The sequence below is a fragment of the Clupea harengus genome, chromosome 8 (assembly GCF_900700415.2).
Source record: "Clupea harengus chromosome 8, Ch_v2.0.2, whole genome shotgun sequence".
NCBI lineage: Eukaryota > Metazoa > Chordata > Actinopteri > Clupeiformes > Clupeidae > Clupea > Clupea harengus.
In genome coordinates, this window is record NC_045159.1 from 19,883,714 (window position 1) to 19,905,811 (window position 22,098).

General features: G+C 44.7%; 2 protein-coding genes across 2 annotated transcripts; one reads left to right on the forward strand and one right to left on the reverse strand.

Moving 5' to 3' along the window:
* Nucleotides 1-1,421: 1,421 nt before the first annotated feature.
* Nucleotides 1,422-6,232, forward strand: fkbp2 (FKBP prolyl isomerase 2). Its single transcript, XM_012840133.3, has 6 exons — nucleotides 1,422-1,514; nucleotides 2,337-2,491; nucleotides 3,217-3,329; nucleotides 4,966-5,012; nucleotides 5,362-5,397; nucleotides 5,674-6,232. The coding sequence occupies exons 2-6, from the start codon at nucleotides 2,339-2,341 to the stop codon at nucleotides 5,733-5,735; spliced, it is 411 nt and encodes a 136-aa protein (XP_012695587.1). The 5' UTR covers nucleotides 1,422-1,514; nucleotides 2,337-2,338; the 3' UTR covers nucleotides 5,736-6,232.
* A 1,737-nt stretch (nucleotides 6,233-7,969) lies between these two features.
* Nucleotides 7,970-16,545, reverse strand: ppp1r14ba (protein phosphatase 1, regulatory (inhibitor) subunit 14Ba). Its single transcript, XM_012840127.3, has 4 exons — nucleotides 15,850-16,545; nucleotides 10,595-10,678; nucleotides 10,149-10,181; nucleotides 7,970-8,172 (listed from the first exon to the last, which is right to left on the reverse strand). The coding sequence occupies exons 1-4, from the start codon at nucleotides 16,039-16,041 to the stop codon at nucleotides 8,089-8,091; spliced, it is 393 nt and encodes a 130-aa protein (XP_012695581.1). The 5' UTR covers nucleotides 16,042-16,545; the 3' UTR covers nucleotides 7,970-8,088.
* Nucleotides 16,546-22,098: the final 5,553 nt, after the last annotated feature.

Below are 22,098 nucleotides of genomic sequence, written 5' to 3' on the forward strand. Positions count from 1 at the left end.
CACACACACACACACACAAATATATCTTTTGAATTTGGGCTTACCTGTTTGGAGAGCTTGAAAGAGTCTTTAATTATTAAATGGTGATGGTGGGATTTGTGTGTTTTTAAGAAAGTCAAGTGCAGTGGAGGCAGAGGATGGTTGGTGATACACACACACACACACACACACACACACACACACATAGCTGTTGGATTTGGGCTTAAGTGATATCTGGGCAGAAAGAAAGAGGATCAGAGGAGAGCGAGGAGGAGACACTGAGAAGCAGAGAATGAGGAGACAGAACAGGATGGATGCCACACGGCTTTAGGGCGGGTATGACACACAGATCTTCTCTTAAAGCACCATACACTGTGTGTGTGTGTGTGTGTGTGTGTGTGTGTGTGTGTCTGTCTGTCTGTCTGTCTCTGTGTGTGAGAGTGGAAGAGAAAGAAATAGAGGTCTTTTTATTTGACCTTATTGCAACGCAGGGTTGCATACTACCAATGTTTGAAAATCAGTGAGGTGAAGGGGTTAAGAACGTTCACTTGTGACTATTTTTACTTGTGATAAAGATCCTTTGTGTGTGTGTGTGTGTGTGTGTGTGTGTGTGTGTGTGTGTTGAGTGACCTGCATGTGTCATGCAATGTGTTCAGTTCTTGGGTTACCTAAGAAACCAGTATAGTACTGAACTCCGTTCTCTGTGTCTCTTCCTCTGTTTTCTGTGGGTTTTGACATTGTTAAATTAGACCTTATTATCAATGTGTTCATAGTTTAGTTGAGAAGAATGAATGTATTAATTATTATTATTCAACAATACTTAGGCCTAATAGTTTTCGTATTAATAAGCATTGCTACAATAAGTACAATACAATAAATAAATAGGGTATTATTTGGAATAAGTCATGGTTAGTCACCGGCATGTTGCGACGGAGTCGAATAACCCCATTTTTCAGAAGAATGAAGGGAAGCAGCTTCCCAAAGCTCTCGTGTGGAGATACTGCCCCTTACTGGCTAAAATTAGTCACAACAGCTACAGTTCCGTGAGTTAAAACAAACCCCCTTGTGTGCATACAGTGACATTAGATGTTGTGCGTAAGATAACAGTTTGACATACTTATCCTAACGCATCCTGATTCATAGTAGTTTAATTTTTGGGTAGGTCATTGAAATAATGTTGTTGCCCCACTCATCTTCCGGCTGCATAGACACCGTATTCCCTTCATTTTCACACAAGTATCGACATTTAGTTTTACAGATTTTATTTTCGTCGTGAGCAATTTTGACATTCCAAAACTAAAACCATTCCAGCAAACCATGTGATTTTCTGCCCTTGTCCAAAACTGAAAGGCCATTGAGATAGGTACACAGGGTACACAGAATAAACAGACCAATCATAATTCGACAGCTCAGAGTCCCGCCCCATCCTCAAAACAGACCAATAGTATTGCAGAAAGTCACCAATCCGGCGGATGTCTTCCGGATTTTCCTTGCTTCCTCTTTTTTCAGGATTTGCGATCCACATTCATTCAGAGGTATGTGCAAAACTTTACACGTAATTTTCATGTCAATTAAGACGTCTCTCGGCCATAATTATGGTCTATGTCTGATTCAAGTTATTGTTGCCAGCTCTGCAAATAAACAGCAATAGGTCTTCAAAAATGTGCAAGTTGTTGCCCCGCAGAGAATCTAAAAGGCTAATTGGCTAGCAACACTCAAACAGACAGCTCGTTAGCAATATCGAGATGCAGAGAAACTGCCGCGAATATTATTCTCCACCACTTATGCATTAAATTGGGGTTGACGAAAGCCTAAGTTGTTACGAAACCCATGTCTCTGGTTGATACGCTCTCCAAACATGACTTGGAAACTAATTCCGAGCAATTGTAAGCCATTTCTAGCAAGTTAACGTGTGTCTTAGTTATTGCCTACTTTGTCATGGGTAGCACGTTTTCCATAGCATCACACAACAAAAATGTGGCTACCTAAAACACCGACGACTGTTTAAAATGGTTCACATTTAAGTCGAAGAAGCTTACACTTAAATTGAAGAAGCCAATTGTCAAATACCAGTACATAGTTTGGTAGCCTTGCACCTGTTTAGAGTTAGCTGGTTAGTTGAGCACCTCAGGACCACTGTCTTGGTCCTCATTGTTTCCTAGGCAGTCAGACAGCAGGTAAATGTTTGAGATTTAAGAGCCACTCGGACGTTGACTGCATCAGGTCAGGATATGGCCCGCATTTGGCACATATCTGTTTCAGCCTTCACTGTTTATTCAGCAGAAATCACTGCTCACTGGATAAAGTCTGATTTTGGATCTGTAAACTGTATATCTGTGTGTGTGTGTGTGTTGCAGACATGAGGCTGTTCTTCCTTTTGGCAGTGACCCTGGTGTCACTGTGTGCTGTGCGTGGTGCCGACAAGAAGAAGCTACAGATCGGCATCAAGAAGCGTGTGGAGAACTGCCCCATCAAGTCCCGCAAGGGTGACGTGCTCAACATGCACTACACTGTGAGTGCCATGCACTGCTTACAGAAACACTCTTTGCCTTACAGGACTCGTCCACGATTCTAATCCAGTGCACTCTTCAGAGTCCTCTAGCTGCCTGTTTTGTGTGTGTGTGTGTGTGTGTGCCCCTACAAAGTGGCGCTGTTTGTACACAGTCCTGGCTCTGTAAATAGGTAAACGCTCAAAGAGGCTCCGAGCCATACACTATATTACAGCCAAGCCACACATTGCCTCAGGAGCAATGAAGAATTTGATCGGCTGTTGAGCTCAAACATCAACCACCTTTACCAGAACCGTGAACGGTGCCTACCTCCGAGAGCCATCAGCTGTGGTGTGGTGTCTGATCGGTGTGGTGTCTGATCAGTGTGTTAAGCACGTTAATGGCGTGTGAAGAACCAGACTGCCTTTAGACTGTTGGGAATGTTGCTGTTTGTGGCGTCAGTGTGCAGGAGCATTTATATCTGTATTCAGAAGGGGGGGCTTGCCATCCACGGAATATAATGTTATGTTTGATATAGGATATTTCAGGCCAACCCCTACTTATGTGTATGTATAGCTCTGCAGTCTGTACATTGGCTCTTGTTTGAGGAGCATTTTAAAGCACGTTGTGGGTCTGACAGATAAAATAGAATTGGTCAGATGATGCGAGCGGTGGTCGTGCTGTGGACAGGGTAAGCTGATGACATGGGCGTGGTATAAGTGTGTTTTTTGTGTCGTGCTGTGGACAGGGTAAGCTGGAGGATGGAACAGAGTTTGACAGCAGCATCCCCAGGAACCAGCCCTTCACCTTCACTCTGGGCACCGGACAGGTCATCAAGGGATGGGACCAGGGTCTGCTAGGGTGAGTGAACCTTTAAAGTACCAGTACTTTCTTCTGGGGTGAGAACCTTTAAATTACCAGTACTTTCTTCTGGGGGGTGAGAACCTTTAAAATACCAGTACTTTCTTCTGGGGTGAGTGAACCTTTAAAGTACCAGTACTTTCTTCTGGGGTGAGAGAACCTTTAAAATACCAGTACTTTCTTCTGGGGTGAGGGAAACTGTAAAGTATCAGTATCAGTACTTTCTTTTGGGGTGAGAACTTTTAAAGTACCAGTAGTGCTTTTCATGTCACTGAGCCTTTAACCTACTAGTACTTTCTGTTGATGGGGAAAGTCTTTAAAGTACTGGAACTGAACTGAGCAATTATCAATTAGCCTGCTGAGAATGTGGTATGGCTGCAGGTTCCGTGGTGGGATCCCACTTGTCTCTATACACTGAGGGTAGTGATTTAAATATAATCACAGATAGATATGATGAATGAATGAACTACCGTTCTGAAAGTTTACTGCTGTTTTCACAAGAGACTACTATTCAAATCCGAACACCTACAGAGAAATGGAGGGCTGGTGTTACTATCTCATTTACGGAGATAAATGAACAGAGGAGTGTGTCAAGACTTTATCTTCTCCACTTACACTTCAAAGCCTGTGACTGATATGTTCAGTGGGATTTAAAAAAATAAATAAATAATAAGATATTAAAGATAAAATAAGATAATTAAAAGTGTGACTTTAAAACTAAGCACCATCATTTCACAGATCTACGGTTTGTTCATTAGGACAATAAAATTAAAGCAGTGCAAAGGTGGGTAAGGTTGGTGCACCATTCTTAGCGTGTGCTAGTTCATATGTGCTTGCTCTTAGCGTGTGCTCGTTCATATGTGCTTGCTCTTAGCGTGTGCTCGTTCATATGTGCTTGCTCTTAGCGTGTACTAGTTCATATGTGCTTGCTCTTAGCGTGTGCTAGTTCATATGTGCTTGCGGAGAATAGAGAAGAGTTCTTAGGCTTTGGGTCTCAGTCCCAACCCACAGATTTGACAGGGACCTGAGTGAGCTGTACAAACTCATCAAAAGTCTTCGTGTACTCAGTGTCACAGTTGTACTCAGTTAATTCAGGCGCTTCTCTCCAGTGACTCCCAAGTGAGGCACACGTGTCGTATCTGCACCTCCACACAGTGTTAAGTGTTCCAAGCGAGGCACACGCATCATATCTGCACCTCCACACAGTGTTAAGTGTTCCAAGCGAGGCACACGCATCATATCTGCACCTCTACACAGTGTTAAGTGGCGAGGCACACGCATCATATCTGCACCTCTACACAGTGTTAAGTGGCGAGGCACACGCATCATATCTGCACCGCCACACAGTGTTAAGTGTTTGCCCTCACCTGCTGTGTCAGCAGTGAACTCCTACTCCCCCTGAAACTGAGCTCTGCTGGAGGCAGGCCAGAGTAGAGTGTGTGTTGGGTTAATTTAGTGAAATGCTGGAAGGAGGCCAGGGTAGACGAGTGTGTGTTGTGTTTATTTAGCACAGCGCAGTGATGTGACCCTGGGGTGGGCTGAGCTGATGTGAGCTGAGCAGACTTGATTCAGTGTGAGGTGACGTGATGTGATGTGACGCAATGTGATGTGTGAGTGTGTGTGTTCTTCTGTGCAGGATGTGTGAAGGAGAGAAGAGGAAGCTGGTCATCCCTTCAGAGCTCGGTAAGTGTGTACAGCTCACACACACACACACACACACACACACACACACACAACCTCGTACAAATGTGGGCTGACCTGACCTGATCTCCAAGGGCACTTCTACTATCGTGGGGAAATCAGATCTGTGTCAGTACAGTCTATGCTGTCCAGCTCTCATGGGTCAATTTAAGGGTAATTCCCACAGAAGTTTGAGAATTACAAACCTACAGTTAAAATGTATTTGTTGCACACAGGAGTTCTTTAGAAATCATGAAGGCTTTGCGATGTGTTTAAATGTCAGTGGAATGTATTTAATCAGATAATGTTATGTCTGTTTCCCTCTGGCCCTTTCTTCACTCCACCCATACAGGCTATGGAGACCGAGGAGCACCTCCTAAAATCCCAGGTAAAGGGAATTGAATGTGTCGTTCTTATTAACGTGGGAAACTGTAAACACAGCACCTCACTGGTTGACTAACCAAGTGTAAGCTTTGATGATTAAAGGCATAGGTAGCTTTAGTACTACTTCAACAAAACACCAGAGGTCATCTCTCGGAGCCTTAAACTCTAAAAGCCTAGAGATCGATAATCAAATCATTAGTGGGAGATTTAAAGTTATTTTCACCACAAATGATAATATATGTGTAATCTCCTATTTAAAAATCCCTTCTCTCTCCACCAGGTGGCGCCACCCTTATTTTTGAGGTGGAGTTGCTGAGCATTGAGAGGCGGTCTGATTTATAACTGCAGGTCTGAGGCGCACCTCCCCTCCCCCACCCTCTCTGCTCCCAAGCTCCGCTCCTCTCCGTCAGCTCCTCCACCCATCTGCCTGGTCAGGTATTCACACCAAACCTGTCCAGGTGCCCAGCTCTGGCAGCCATCAGCGGGCTTACATCACTTTCAGCACCATTCCAGTCCAGTCCCCAGCAGAGACCTCTACCAAGCACGACATCAGTCAGCATCGTTCAAACGCGTGTTTCTGTTGAATAGTATGACAGACAGACACCTGACTGAAACACACTGAACACAGCAGACCAGGGGAGTTCTGTGCACCACGTCTTTATTTCAGTTATTCCTTTGGACCACCTTAACACACACACACAAATAATTTGGACTAAGTACGAAATGGTCTTTTTTTTTTTTTTTATAGCTGTGACATCAGTTCCATAAGGGTTCAGGTATTTGTTCCTTCTGTTCAAATGGTCTTGTATTCCTATTGGAATAAATGTTTGATTTACTAACGAGTCGTTTTGTCTTATTTTTCATCGTAGCCAAAGTTGGCTCATTTTTTTACGTTCCTACTTCAGAGTCGTTCTACCCATGCACATGATACGCTTGGTAAACCTTTTATAAAAATGTTACAAAATTGGCAAATCCTCTCTACGGGTATTGCTACTCTGCATCCAAATGGAGTTTTCTAACCGACTGCCACCGTTCCCTTGTCGCCAATGGCAATCATCCTAATACAAAAGAATAACAAGTGTTGCTTGAAAATGTAGCACCAGAAAAACAATCCTACGGTTCTCCTACAGCTCCCTACACTACACTCAGAGCATACGCAGACAGCAGCAGGGTCCGCGGCAGGCCTGGGCCAGATCCGCTCCAGGCTCTGTTGCCATCTGAGTATGCAGCACACAAGCAAAGACACTTAAAAATACGCTTTAGCTCCTACAGTACAATCACCTCTGGCTTTCAAAGGTGCAGTATGTCATTTTTGTTGTCCTCAAACAAGGCCTCAGGACCTGACTAGACGAATGAGGTTTGTTCTAGTGACATGACTGAAGACGACAGTGGTTGCAAATATTCCCATACATGATGTACTTCCTCTGTTTCATGTGTTTTTATAGCTTTTGTTTACATGTTTTAGGCCTGTAGAAAGGTACACAAATGCATACAAACTTACAGAATAACAATATTGTGACTCAAGTTAATGATATAATTCTGAAAGAACATCCTGTTAAGTCTAGAAGCATTTTTCACGTCTTGAAACAAAAGCATACTGCACCTTGAAAATGCCCTTATCCTTCTACTGTTCAGTTTGATGACCTCACTGTTCAGTGTTATACAAAGGACAACATAAAAACAGTCACTTGAAGATGAAAATGGACTCTGGAGCCTTGCTCAGCTGGGTGTGAACATGCTCCTACAGGTCACAGGTCACACTGCTAGCTGACACTTCAGAAGAAAATCACAGTAATGAATAGTTAGTTACCTTCACTGTCCCACAGCAACCCCTCCCTCCCTCCCTCCCTTCCCCTCTCGCTCGCTCTCCAGCTTCTGTGCCACAAATGCATAATGCTAAGCTAACATAGATGCTAATAAACAGTTCACATAGAGTACGGTGTAGATCAGAAAAGGTGTTTAAAAAACAGAACCAGAGAGACTGGCCACTGGTGAAACCTGCAGCGGAGATTTGATTGGCTGGAACGCTTGGCCCTGGTCTCCATCTCACGAGCACAGTGGGCTTGTAGGAAGTCGGGCTTCATCCCTATCCTGCCCCCTCCTGCAGGGGAGTGCTGACTGTGAGAGAGGGTTGGGGGGGGGGGGTCAGGGGGTGAGAGGGTTGGGATGGGGTGGGGTGGGGGGGTTCGGGGGTGCCTCCTGCAGGGGAGTGCTGACTGTGAGAGAGGGTTGGGAGGGGGTGGGGGTTCAGGGGGAGCTGATGGTGAGAGAGGGGGGTGAGAGGGATGGCGTGGGGGGGTTCAGGGGGTGCCTCCTGCAGGGGAGTCCTGACGGTGAGAGGACGGGGTGGGGGGGGTTCAGGGGAGCTGATGGTGAGAGAGGGGGGGTGAGAGGGATGGCGTGGGGGGGTTCAGGGGGTGCCTCCTGCAGGGGAGTCCTGACGGTGAGAGGACGGGGTGGGGGGGGTTCAGGGGAGCTGATGGTGAGAGAGGGGGGGGTGAGAGGGATGGGGTGGGGGGGGTTCAGGGGAGTGCTGATGGTGAGAGGGTTGGGGTGGGGTGAGAGGGATGGGGTGGGGGGGGTTCAGGGGAGTGCTGACGGTGAGAGATGGTAGGGTTCAGGGGTGCTGACGGTGAGAGTGGGGTGGGGGGGTTCAGTGGTTGCCTCCTGCAGGGGGTGCTGACGGTGGGGGGGTTCAGGGGGTGACCTCTCCTTTCTTCGAGGGGGTGCTGAGCTTCTGCATCCCTCGTACGCGCTCCAGCAAGGCGACTACAAACACCTGCAGAGAGGGAGGGAGGGGAGGGGAGGGAGGAAACTGAGTTCCTGTTTTACTCTTCTGGCCAGCTGGCAGAACAATGCAGCGCCTTCCGGAGATGGAACACTGTAAACATTCTGGAACCTCGGAACACTGTGCTCCATCATCTTTCACTTCAGCAACGTGAAGTCATATGAAAATAGAAACCTGATTCAACACAGTAGAGAAAGCTAAGAACTAGTGTATTTAGTAAGACCATTTTAAAGAGTAGGCGTTTCTTAAGGCCAAGACGGTGCACAGTATTGAGTAATGGCTATACGCTTTGATTACTCACCAAGGGACTACATATCAATATCAAGATCTACAGCTATAAAAAGAGCAGAATGTAAATGTGGAGATATCTACAGAGTAGACATGACACTCTCATGAACATATTTCGACTTTAAGCCCATCTTGGAATCTGCATCCTTATTTTAAATTAACTATTTTTGTCATTATATGCATATATACCCATTCAGACTAGTTTGTGATGGAAAGGCAGCATATGCATAGTGGAAAGTACATCTACAGTTACAAATATGTGGGCACTCCAGAGCACATGCCACAAATACTACTCTACATGTCATACAGTAACACTGAGCAAACATTTGAGGAATCTCACTGTTTAACATCTGTTTGCTGCACGGGTTATATTTACTTAATTTCACTTAAAAATAACACACACACACACATGTCAGTGTGTCATTTGCCATGGGGTGTCTCTGCTGTGTGGAGACACAGTAGTAGTTAAAGCTGAGTGAACAGACAGTGCTATAGTCTAGTGTCTGAGGTAGTGAACAGATAGTGCTATAGTCTAGTGTCTATGGTAGTGAACAGACAGTGCTATAGTCTAGTGTCTATGGTAGTGAACAGACAGTGCTATAGTCTAGTGAACAGACAGTGCTATAGTCTAGTGAACAGACAGTGCTATAGTCTAGTGTCTGAGGTAGTGAACAGACAGTGCTATTCTCTAGTGTCTATGGTAGTGAACAGACAGTGCTATAGTCTAGTGTCTGATGTAGTGAACAGACAGTGCTATAGTCTAGTGTCTATGGTAGTGAACAGACAGTGCTATAGTCTAGTGTCTGAGGTAGTGAACAGACAGTGCTATAGTCTAGTGTCTGAGGTAGTGAACAGACAGTGCTATAGTCTAGTGTCTATGGTAGTGAACAGACAGTGCTATAGTCTAGTGTCTATGGTAGTGAACAGACAGTGCTATAGTCTAGTGTCTATGGTAGTGAACAGAAAGTGCTATAGTCTAGTGTCTATGGTAGTGAACAGACAGTGCTATAGTCTAGTGTCTATGGTAGTGAACAGACAGTGCTATTCTCTAGTGTCTATGGTAGTGAACAGACAGTGCTATAGTCTAGTGTCTGAGGTAGTGAACAGACAGTGCTATAGTCTAGTGTCTATGGTAGTGAACAGACAGTGCTATAGTCTAGTGTCTATGGTAGTGAACAGACAGTGCTATAGTCTAGTGTCTATGGTAGTGAACAGACAGTGCTAAAGTCTAGTGTCTGAGGTAGTGAACAGACAGTGCTATTCTCTAGTGTCTGAGGTAGTGAACAGACAGTGCTATAGTCTAGTGTCTGAGGTAGTGAACAGACAGTGCTATTCTCTAGTGTCTATGGTAGTGAACAGACAGTGCTATTCTCTAGTGTCTATGGTAGTGAACAGACAGTGCTATAGTCTAGTGTCTATGGTAGTGAACAGACAGTGCTATAGTCTAGTGTCTATGGCAGTGAACAGACAGTGCTATAGTCTAGTGTCTGAGGTAGTGAACAGACAGTGCTATAGTCTAGTGTCTGAGGTAGTGAACAGACAGTGCTATAGTCTAGTGTCTTCTGTGTCAAAGCAATTGTCTCTGTGGAAACAACATGGGGCCTTTCGGGGCACTGCCTATCTGTGGGTAGTACAGACTCTATTCTGGGACACGGAGGAGAGAGGAGAGGAGTACTCACGTCTGTGGGCTTGTAACAGTCTGCCAGCAACCCCTGAACAAAAGGAGGAGGAAACAGAAGTGTCAGTTGGCGAGGGGTCGGGGAGTTCCTACATCTTACAGGCATAAGGTCATGTACAGAACTATCAGAACTAGTAAGAACTTCACTAATCCGTGCTCAAGTCTAATTCTGTCCACAAATAAACAATGTGATTATAAACGACACAGGGATATGGTCAATACATCACACACTAAGCTATAAAATAAAATTAGCATAACGTTTATTAGACAGAATGTTCTACATCAAGCACATGGCAGAAGCAGTGTAAACAGTCCTGAAGGCCAACCCAGAGAGTGTGGCGGGGGTAAAGGTCTGGTCTGAGGAGGCCTACTACACTATACGTGTGATAATGCCCCACTCATACTGCATGCAGTGGGGTGTGTGTGTGTGTTTGTGTTGGGGGAGACCTTGACTTTGAGGGCCCGGTCTACATCGCTGGGCAGGTCAAGGAGTTCATCCACATCGATCTCCAGTTCAGGAACCTCTTCCTCCTGCCATACACACACACACACACACACACACACACACACACACACACACACACACACACACACACAGAGAGAGTAAGGGAAAAGGACAGAGAAAGATCCTGACAACCACAGACCTCATTGGCCACTAACCCATATATTAACACACACACACACACACACACTTCCATTATCTTAATTCACAGTCTCTTCCTCCCAGTGTTCTACAAAACAACAGGATGGGCTTTGTGTGTGTGTGTGTTTCTATGCGTGTGTTCAAACAACACACACACACACACACACACGACCAAGCACCCCAAAACAGCGCTACAGATCCACCAAGGGCAAAACCCGTCATCCAGGACGCCAAATCCAAATCCAGTTGCCATGACAAGATGTGTATGATTTTTATTTGTGCTTCCTCTGCTTTGTTGTCCGTCCCCCTCTCTCTTTCCTCATCTTGCTCCAACCAGGTGGTGTCTCCCTGATTAAAGCCCAGCTCTGAAGCACAGCTCTCTTTCTGCCTTCACTTTAACTGAGACACACACAGCTGCTGCTGGCTTTATTAATAGGGGGCACCTTGACTTATCCGGAATCATTTCTCCTGGTTCAGCAAGGTGCCAGAAACACCAAAGACACTCCCAGGGAACGAACACACACACACACACACACACAGCTAGAGCGTAACATATCATCTCCCTGACCTTGGAGATGTCTGCTGAATGCATAAATGTGAATATAAAAGCAGAGGCGTCCAACATCAGAGGAGTGAAGAGGAGGAGAAAGGCCCCTGGATAAGGAGTGAAGGAAGAGAGAGGCCCCTGGATAAGGAGCGAAAGAGGAGGAGGAGAGAGGCCCCTGGATAAGGAGTGAAGGAGAGGGGCCCCTGGATAAGGAGTGGAGAGGAGGAGGAGAGAGGCCCCTGGATAAGGAGTGAAGGAGAGGGGCCCCTGGATAAGGAGCGAAAGAGGAGGAGGAGAGAGGCCCCTGGATAAGGAGTGAAGGAGGAGGAGAGGGGCCCCTGGATAAGGAGTGGAGAGGAGGAGGAGAGAGGCCCCTGGATAAGGAGCGAAAGAGGAGGAGGAGAGGGGCCCCTGGATAAGGAGTGGAGAGGAGGAGGAGAGGGGCCCCTGGATAAGGAGGGTGAGCGCTGCGTTCTCTAGAGTCAGGGCAGACACAGCCGTGCAGGAGCTCGCACTGAGCAGAGCAGGATATGTTACCGTTACTGTATCCCTGCAGGACACTACCGGAACACAGTAAAGACAATTCACCGCTATTCATTTATTTTAGTGCGCTGTCTAAATCTGACCTATCCCTGATATCCTGCATCATTCACACAAATCCACAGCTAATAAATTAAATATCACAGCCAGACACCCTTTAATTGCATTCACACATGTTGTGACTTGGCCCATACCTCTCTTAGTATTGCTAGGAAACCTGCACTGATAATTAAACCCATGAGCAGGGAGTTCATACCTCCTGTCATCTATAGAATCAGACAGAGAGTTCGTGCCTCCTGTCATTTATAGACGCAGGTAGTGGGGAACATAACGCAGTAGGAGTAGCTCAATATAATTACACAGTGTCAGTATGGGAGAGGTCTGGTCTGTGATCCTGCATATCAAACAGCCTTTACACACACACACACACACACACACACACACACACACACACACACACACACACTGTGTCGCTGTGTGTTAGCGCACATCTCAGTGTGCCTGTTCAACCTTCCAGGAAGAGGATTTCATAATCTACTCAATGTCAGCCAAAACACAGAACATCAAACTGGCTCAACCGTAACATCATGCACAGTTTGCATAGACACAAAAAGGTTCTCCAGGTTGCCTTAACAGGAGATCCACGGTTCCAAAAGTCAGGGAGAACTAAGAAAACTTGGATCGTTTAAAAATAAGGTTGTGAAGGTTTTTGATGAAATTCAGCAGTGCTATTGGCTCAGTGCCAGGATGCCCATTTAGCTTTGTGGTTAGAAATAGTCCATGTGTCTAAAAGAGCGGGCTATTATCCAAATTACTGTAAATGGGTTCAGCTAATGAATTTCCTCTTTAAAATCCATTCCATCCTAATTTAAAGTGAAAGTGCACCCCAAAATATCTATTCCATCCTAACTTAAAGTGAAAGTGCACCCTAAAATGTGTTTTTTTTTTTTTTGCCGTAAACTAAATGATATGACATAACTGTGATGAAACAATGCTGGTGTAAATATTGACAAAATTCTGCATTTTATGTGTTGAAAATGGTCCAACACGACATCTACTATTTAAATCATCCTGAACCTTGCAAGGCCAATGCTGACTTAGTCAACCGTTTGGGACTTCTCTACGTCATGATATTCATAGACTCTCAGTCTGGTAACCCCCCCACCCCCTTTAATCCCCTTGCTCACTTCTTAACATTTGTCAAAATTATACAGTGGGTGGAGTTAGGCTCAGAGCTGGGGGTGAACTTGAACTAATCATTCATTTCATCATGAGTTCATCATTAAATCACATCTACTAAACACATACTTGCTTATGACCGTCTGGACATATAAACACTCACATAAGCTTTATGGACACACACACACACCTGCTGAGAACACCTGGTAAGTGTTCTCCCCAGCACACCTGTTCACACTGGCTGTGGAGTCTGCGGACCACATCTGTCTGTGCCCAACGGACCCGGATGATAAATCACCCTCACACTGCCAGCCAGGTGCCGGCATAGGTGTGTGTGTGTGTGTGTGTGTGTGTGTGTGTGTGTGTGTTGTGTGTCTACTGCTATGATTGCTGTTTACAGGCACAGCTGGTTGGTTCCCACAGGGCTGTGGATACCGATAGCACTGCTGTGCTCCATCCATTATAACTAATGGAGAGTGTAGATATTAAAAACCATTTATCATTTAACCATGGTTACACCAATGTGAAGTTTATGTAACATGCAGGGCAGGTCTGGAGAAAGTCAACACGCTCGTAAAGAGACGAGGAGGAGGCCAAGGCTAGAGCAGCTCCAGTCCCCAGGGATGCTGGTGTACTTTCTGATCAAAGATGGGACACGCTTCAGGGGGTATCCCATGGCCTGGCGGGCTGCAGCAAAAACTTGTTTTTCTTCTTTTCACCATCTTATTCAACTGTGTTAGAAAGATGTCAGGCTGGCTTAAAAGTTTGTCCACTCAGAACTCGTGACTTTGGCTGAAGTGGAGGGAGTTTGTGCTCGAAGCAAATGTCACATGAGGAGACTGGGAAGCGGCACACACACCCAAAGAGGCCAAGTCTGTGCGGAACACACACGTCAGCCAACTACACACACACACACACACACATACGCACACAGGCACACACACACCGATTTTTACGCTACAGTTGCCTTGTCACAGCTCATTACTGTATCCTGGACCTGGAGAGGCAAGGTTGAGCTTTTTTGGCTAATGCTGAGGCAATTACTCTCTTGGTTACCTTCGAATTAGAGTGGATCATATTTCTGATGTAGGGAACACTGTGACCCACTCCTTTAGCCAATGAGAACAGGTCACTGATGTGGCTGAAACTGGTTGATGGTCACAGTTTAAATTCATTCTCACTGACAGACCAATCCGCCCAACCAATCATTCTCGATAGTTCCTTTATATTCTTTAGATAGATGGATACTTTATTAATCCCGAGGGAAATTTAGCCTTTTCATGACACAATAGTCTTCTAATCTAATGCGTCATGTGACTACAATGGAAAACCGCGATTTCATCTTAGTTTTTAGAGGTCCTGTGAAATGAGAAAGAAAAAAAATCCAGGACAGGTTGACCTGTAGCATACCATGACGTAATTCGTTTACTGCTTAAACTTCACCTCTTGGTGGCGCAGTACACCCGAATGTGATCTCATCTCACCATCACCGTCCAACCGCATCCCCGAGAAGGGAGGTGTGCTTGGGGTTAAGGCACAGACACCGACACCATGTAATACTCCATTAGTGTAGATTGTTCAATTAATTATTAATGCGCAGGTGTCAAAACGTGATGGGTCTTTAAAAAGAGGCCCCTATAGGTCACCAGCCTACAGGGGATCTCCCGTAGCGAGCTCTGTGGAGACGCACGTAAAAGCAGATCAGCTTAAAGAGCCAGATGTCCCGCTACCGTAATGGATGTACACTTGAGTGTCTATGACCCAGTGGTCACTGGCCTTCATTATTATATTTTAATTGTTTTCATATATTTTCAATAAGACTGGTCCTCACTCATCGAGAGACTGTACTGTGCCTGACTGGCCTGAACAAAAAAAAGCGACTAAGACGAGTTATTTGACAGTAGATGAGCCGAGCAACAAAAGCACCACACCATCACTTTTACCCTTACACCTCTCACCTGCCACAGGTAACCATAGCCTATATGTATTTTAAAACACCCATCACCATATACAAAGGAAACATCTTTTCTTAGTTAAAAAGCTCCGATGTCAAACGCACTCTTATGCAGGCCAGCACTTTGGAGCGAGCAGTCATGTCATATTTGTAGGAGTACCGTATTTGCGCTCATAAAAACAATGGCCAATATGATTACGGGGTGAATAGTGGTGCCGGGGGGGGGGGGGCTAGCGAGACGAAACGGAAAAGGCAAGGAGCGGCCGAATCTGGACACGCGCCACTGCCAAATACCAGGGCAGGAAGCCTGGAAACCGCCTTCGGTTCTCTTTCTGTGCATTTGGAAAGATACTCTGCATCACCCTTCAGCAATGACATTTACGAGAAAAACGCTCAAAACACTATTGGGTGGATGACTATCCCTGCTTCTTGTGCACTGAGGGACAACAGACGCATATGCCGCACAAAGGGCCTGAGAACAGTAGCGAGATCTGGTGCTCAGGTGTGAGCTGTCTTTTTTGTTTCTGCCTTCCCTAATTAGATAATCCTGCTCTACTGCCACGCCCTTCTCACTGATCAAATTCCCACACCAGTAATAGTGATGCGGCCGGTGTCTTTTAGCAAGTGACTGGGCGACAAGAATACATTTCTGAACAGGCTACACAAAGAATAAGTTACAGAGAATTAAATGGTAGTGAATAGTCAAAGTTAAAGAGATGTCACAATCGCCAAAGACAAAGCATAGATAGTAGCTTCGGCACCAGAGCCTTTAAAGGCTCACTGAGCCGACCCGCCACCTATATTGGCCCAATGACAAGCTAAGCAACAGAAAGACTTACCTCACAGTCATACAACTGTGTGAGCTGTCCGACTATCCACTCCTCGAGGTTCAGTCTTTTTCTCAATTCTTTCCTGTCGTATTTCACTGTCACTCGCCCTTGTTTCTGGGGAACTTCGTCCTCCGTGCCTGGAGGGGTCTTGAAGTATACCCGAGGCTGAGGGGTTGTTTCAGGTCTTGTCACAGCTGCCATGGTCTGCCGGTTGCTCAGAAAAGCTTACTATGCCTTGAAATTGGCGACAAGATCTTATTCGTCAAAGGAGTTCAAATATTGAACTAGTCTGTCGGCTATTGTTCTCCCGCGGCCTCCCATTGCATCTTTGCAAACTGATTAAAAAAGACGCGCTACCCTTAATCCTTACTGCACTAGCACCGATTGCTCTAGTCCACAACTCATTTAGGACTGTGACAATGCAAAGCCAGTCTAGGTAATTATCTAGAAAGTCTAAAGCATGTCAAACCGCGTCCACCAGGAGAGATGGGTTTATCGGCGGTCTCACTTCTTACGGCTGCACCGGACATAAAGTGACAGTCTCTTTTTCCCGTGCCTCACGTGGAACACCAACATAAATCTGTTGGAATCTTTCTATCGAAATGGCCAAGGGTTTTAGTTGACCTTTTAAGAATGCGTGCGTGAGGTCAAAATTGCACATGAACCAAAAGCAAGGACATTTATTATTTGCCGAGTCTATTGCTTGCCATGCGCCGCCCCCCTACTATTGTCATTTGGACTGTCCCAACCAAATGTCGACAATACATCCTTCCCTTACCTTTTACCGATGACAGAATTTACTGCCAGTGTTTCAATAAAGCATTTGAAATATGGTGGATTATTTTTATTTATAACCCATTTTAAAACATCTCTGAAATAATTTATAATGTCTTATAATATAATGGCTTGCATTAATTTAGTTTCAGTGGCCGACCAGTTAGACAGCCTAATCAGGTAAATGAATGCCTACTTTGAACTAATCCATTACGATCAGCTTTCATGCGGTCTAATCTGAGACTTTGCCCATCCAAAGGCGCATAGATCCAGTGCCGCCGCTCCCATAACGCGCACTACGCGCTGTGCGTAGGGCACCAACTGCTGTGGGGGCACCAAAAAATAGGCAACTGAAAAATCATCATAGTTATAATAATTATAATGCCGATATTATTTCATATAGAAATATTAGGCACCGTTTAGGCATGTATATCACAAAAGAGGCTGAACAAGAGATATATTTAATTGCTCAAAAAAAGTTACGCTGGTGCCCCCCCCCCCCCCCCCCCCAAAATACACACTCAACTTCCCAACCTGTGGGTGCCATAGACATGGTGCCCTTTCCTATCTCAGTGGCCTGACGAACTTTGACAGTAGGCTAGGTCAACTTTTCGAAAATGGCCTCAAAAAGACAACAGGAGTCAGGGGCAGACAAAAGAAAGAAAGAAACTGCGAGATGATGCCCGTGCATCACTTCCAGGTAAGTCCATGTGTAATTATTGTTAAATACGGGAAATGTGGTGCTAATTTAATGGTTAGCCTATGCATACACCTCGAACTAGCTGACGTTATTGCTAATGTTAGCACACTCAAATATGGTATAACTTAGGTGCAAGTAGGGTTGCCAACCGTCCCGAATTGTCCGGGACATCCCGAAATATTATGGGTGATTTTGATTTGTCCCGTTAGGGACAGCTCCAGTCCCGTATTCCAATCACAGCCTTTTTATTTGTATCCGTGAAAAGAGAAAAATATAACAGTTAAGTGTAATCTGTGCCCTGGAGACAAGCGCCTCTCAACTGCACTTGACTCTACAAGCATTTGTTACGCCAACACGAACAGGTGAAAGTTGTAGCGAGAGATCATCATGCCTCGACTGAAGGACAGACTTCCCCAACTTAAATAGAGTATCTTAAATCACGATTAAATTGGAAGCTTGCACATTGACTACTGGTTGTTTTCATATTTCATATCAGCATTCTTTACACATAATGAACTGGTGTTAATATGTGTGAATATGAACTCATGAATATGAACTCGTTCATACGAAGTGTCACAGGCACCAATTATAATTGTAGAAGTTAAATCGAGGAGACTATAACATTAGCTAGATAACTAGCTATCATTTCATGCAAACGGAAATCTTCCATTTAAATCGTTTGTTATTAAAAGTTTCCTTAGCTAACCATAGTTATGGATCTGACAAGAGGTAAATAGCGCCCCCCCTTGACCCATCTAAAACAATGTTAAAACTGTGGCCAGGCAGTGAACTGCAACCAGTCTGAGTTACATAGGAAGTTGAGGCCCTGTTCGAAATGGGTTAAAATGCTACGAATGATGTTCTGACTCTGATTCTGATCGGAGCGCGGGCCAAAAAAAATATCATAAAGGAGTTATGCTTAGGGCACCAAAATGGCTAGCAGCGGCACTGCATAGATCTATGGGAATGTTAGTTCTGTAAGACTCACAAGGCAGCCTAATGCGCATGCTCTTTCCAGTGGTCCAGTGTAGAATGATAACAACAATTTCTTGGGACATAAACACAGTATAAAATGCTTTTGTGTACATCTTATTACAAAGGTCCTTCCATGTATCTCCAACGAAAAACCTTTCAAGTCTCTACTGTCATATAACTTAACTCTGCTTAACTCTGCCACATATAAATCCTGGGGGAAAAAGCTGCATGTGGAGTATTATAGAATATGGCACAAATGTTAATTTAAGTACAACATGTCCTTTATGGAAACCACACTATTCATTTTTAAGACCTTAAAGAAATTATTTTTTAATTATTCAAATTCTGTGTTCCTTATCTTTATTTTCAGACAGGTCCACCAGCTGTTTCAGGACATGGGGGGGGGGGGGGGGTAGACGCACAGGTAACACCACTACAGGTTAAGCCACTCCAGGTAACATGATTCTGACAACATTTGGAGCCGTTTGTACCGTGAGTATAAAACATGTACAGAAATAATATAAAGCCTTAACACTGCATGACAGCTGTGCACTATGTGGGAGATGTCTTGCTTCACCAAAAAGTGCTCCTCACGGACTGGTTGGGTATAGCGGTGGTCTTCTCCACAACCACACATCCGACCTTTGAGGGGATTTGTTCTCATTGATCAAACAAGCCATACGTGCCTCCCTCCCTCCCACATCAGTTCTGGGCTGGAAATACATGTCCCCCACCCCCATCTTTGTGAGTGGGTGTTACAGGCTCACCAGTGAGATGCAGTGTTTTGATATGTGAATGCCAGTGCAATGCAGTGCAGTGCCACCAGAGGGAGCCCTGCTCCCAGTGATAAATACATCAGCTTGCATCAGTCCCTCAAAAAGAAAACCAGTAAAAAAAATGAAAAGAGCCACCATGTTCAGTGGTTTACCCAGAGACTGAAGACCAACCCCCCCCCCCCCTCCCAACCAGAGCTGATAAGTGGGCTCAGTGGGACGATCAGTAGTTCACTTTCCTCTGTGTGTGTGTGTGCATCTATATGTGTGTGTGTGTGCTTCTATGTGTGTGTGTGTGTGTGAGTGTGAGTGTATGTGTGTGTGTATGTGTGTATGCATGCCTGCGTGTGCATGTCTGTGCATGTGTGTGCGTGTGTGTGCGTTTGTGTGTGTGTGTGCATGCCTGCGTGTGCATGTCTGTGTGTGTGTGTGCGCATGTGTGTGTGTGTGTGTAGCAGCAGCAGAAACAGTGTCAAAGCTGATTATGCTGCCTGGAGTAAACCCGCTACCAGGGAGAACCATGGGCATCCTGATGAGTGAAGCTGTGACTGTTCTGTCATATTAGACCACATCTTTGAAACTGCTCCTCACCCTAAGAGTAAGACCAGATAACAGCTGACCTCTGGACCTGACCTGGGCCTGACCTGGGCCTGACTTGGGCCTGACCTGGGCCAGATTCTGCATCTACTTAGGTAGCCGTTTCAACACATGCCTATTGCCTACAGCGCTGGTGACACACACACAACACACACAAACACACGCCTACAGCGCTGATGAAACACACGCCTACAAACACCAGAGGTGTAAAAAGTACTGAAATGTTGTACTCAAGTAAAAGTACAATTACTTTGATGAAATTTTACTTAAGTAAAAGTAAAATTACCCATCTAAAAATGTACTCAAGTAAAAGTAAAAAGTAGTTCATTTAAAATGTACTTTAAGTAAAAGTTACTTAGTTACTTTCAACAACTTGATCGGGGCCGCTCCTACATAGTGCAAAAAAGGACAAGGGGTCATAAATCCAATACAAAAACTAGTTATTTTTAATTAAAGGAAATCTTTAGAAATATAAGTGCAATGACATTAAACATGTCAAACATTAAACATTAAACTGTCAACACAACATTTAAGAACTTTTGGGAGGACATGTCAAGACATGAACTACATGACAGCTAAAATAAAAAAGTTAAAATGCCGCTGCCCCACTATATTAAAACTTTGGTTACTTTACTTGTGTCCACCTTTAGAGCATTAGTCTACAAACTTCTTGTTGAGTTTGAGCAGCAGCTTTTCAAGGTGTGTAGAGTCCATCCGGGCTCGCTTTGCAGTAAACGGCAATCCAGCACAGCCGAAGAGTCACTCGCAGGCGGTCGAGGCAGGTAGGCCAGTATTGAGTTTCAGGGACAGTTTTTTGATATTCTGAAAGTTCAGCAGATCCATATTGACTGAGACACAGGCTAGGTTCCCTTCTAACTCCTCTGTACCTTCTGGACTTCATTGAGGAAAATAAATCATCTTCATCTGATGAATGTTGTCCAACTTGCTTCAGCCCCTAGTATCCGGTCAAGATGTTGTCTGACATAGACTAGACCTGTAGAATGACAAACAACAATTCTGACAATTAAGTATTGAGCTGCCATCAAGAGTGCATCTTAACACAGAAATAGCTATAAATAGCTACTTGAGATGACAGACCTACAGAATGATAACCTTATTTTCTATTTCTACATGCATCACAATTCATAATCCTAAATTCTTGCTAACCGAGACCCCTGAGCATGAACATGAAAGACGTGCACGTTGCAAAGCCACCACATCGTGATACATTCGAGATAACGACATACACATTGACATTGACTTGTCCAACTGTCTGACAACGATGGTGTGCGCATTCACATCGTTCCTGTTTCAGGGCATGGGAGGCAGCCAAATGATTAGCCTAATATCAGTTTATGCAGTGTATCTTATTGCTGATGACTGATCTGCAGATTTAAACACAATATGAGAGACTGAACATAATAATGCTATGAATTGAAACGAATGGAAGACAGGAATGGAATTATTATTAGTCTATTGGATGACGGCTGTTAACAGAAGAATGGGTACATGAGTGTATAGCTAGCCTAGCTAGCTAGCTATTTGACGTTAGCATACTCAGGGTGGTTGCAAGTGCTAGCCAAAATGAGGCTAAAAGTGCCATGACACGCATATTTTGCTTATTGTAGCAAAGCTAATAAACAACAAAAACGCTGTCTGAACTACTAATGGAAAGGGACAAATACTGTACTTACCAACACATGCTTGCGCAGATTTGAAGATTAATTTTTATAAGCAGAAAGTTCTGTCTGGCGGGGCAGGCACAGCTTACACTGCATTATATAGCTGTTGCCTCTTTTAGGTTGCTGCTTGCTGAGTTGTGGATACGGGGTTTCTTCATCTTCTTTAATTTTAACTTGCGGAAAGTTCGGTGCTTCAGCTTGTTGGTCGTCCGCAGCTTGTTGGTAGTCCGCACTATCATCTTCCTCCATCTCTATCTCTCGTGACTCGACACCGGCGGCCTGCATCGACTCTATCATCCTCTCTATGCAGCATCCACCACTGCAATGAGAATTGTCGTGCGCGATTCCCGCCTTTCGGTTTCCTTTCTTGAACTATGTTTTTTTTTTACTCAGTAACGGATGTAATTTCCAATGTAGCGAAGTACAATACTTCAGTCAAAATCTACTTAAGTAAAAGTGAAATTACCGATTTCAAAAACTACTTAAAAATTACAAAGTACACAAAAAAACTACTCAATTACAGTAACGTGAGTAAATGTAATTCGTTACTTTACACCTCTGACAAACACACACCTACAGCGCTGATGAAACACACACACAAACACACGCTTACAGCGCTGATGAGACACACACACAAACACACACGCTTACAGCGCTGGTGAGACACACACACAACACACACAAACACACGCTTACAGCGCTGGTGAAACACACGCCTACAAACACACGCCTACAAACACACACCTACAAACACACG

What these genes read in the sequence shown, in the direction of transcription:
- fkbp2 (XM_012840133.3), top strand. Translation starts at nt 2,339, where the DNA reads ATGAGGCTGTTCTTCCTTTTGGCAGTGACCCTGGTGTCACTGTGTGCT. An exon ending in TGGGACCAGGGTCTGCTAGG is followed by an intron (nt 3,330 to 4,965) that starts GTGAGTGAACCT and finishes TCTTCTGTGCAG; the next exon opens with GATGTGTGAAGGAGAGAAGA. An exon ending in AGCACCTCCTAAAATCCCAG is followed by an intron (nt 5,398 to 5,673) that starts GTAAAGGGAATT and finishes TCTCTCCACCAG; the next exon opens with GTGGCGCCACCCTTATTTTT.
- ppp1r14ba (XM_012840127.3), bottom strand. Translation starts at nt 16,041, where the DNA reads ATGGCAGCTGTGACAAGACCTGAAACAACCCCTCAGCCTCGGGTATAC. An exon ending in ACCGGGCCCTCAAAGTCAAG is followed by an intron (nt 10,182 to 10,594) that starts GTCTCCCCCAAC and finishes CCTTTTGTTCAG; the next exon opens with GGGTTGCTGGCAGACTGTTA. An exon ending in ACTGTTACAAGCCCACAGAC is followed by an intron (nt 8,173 to 10,148) that starts GTGAGTACTCCT and finishes CCCTCTCTGCAG; the next exon opens with GTGTTTGTAGTCGCCTTGCT.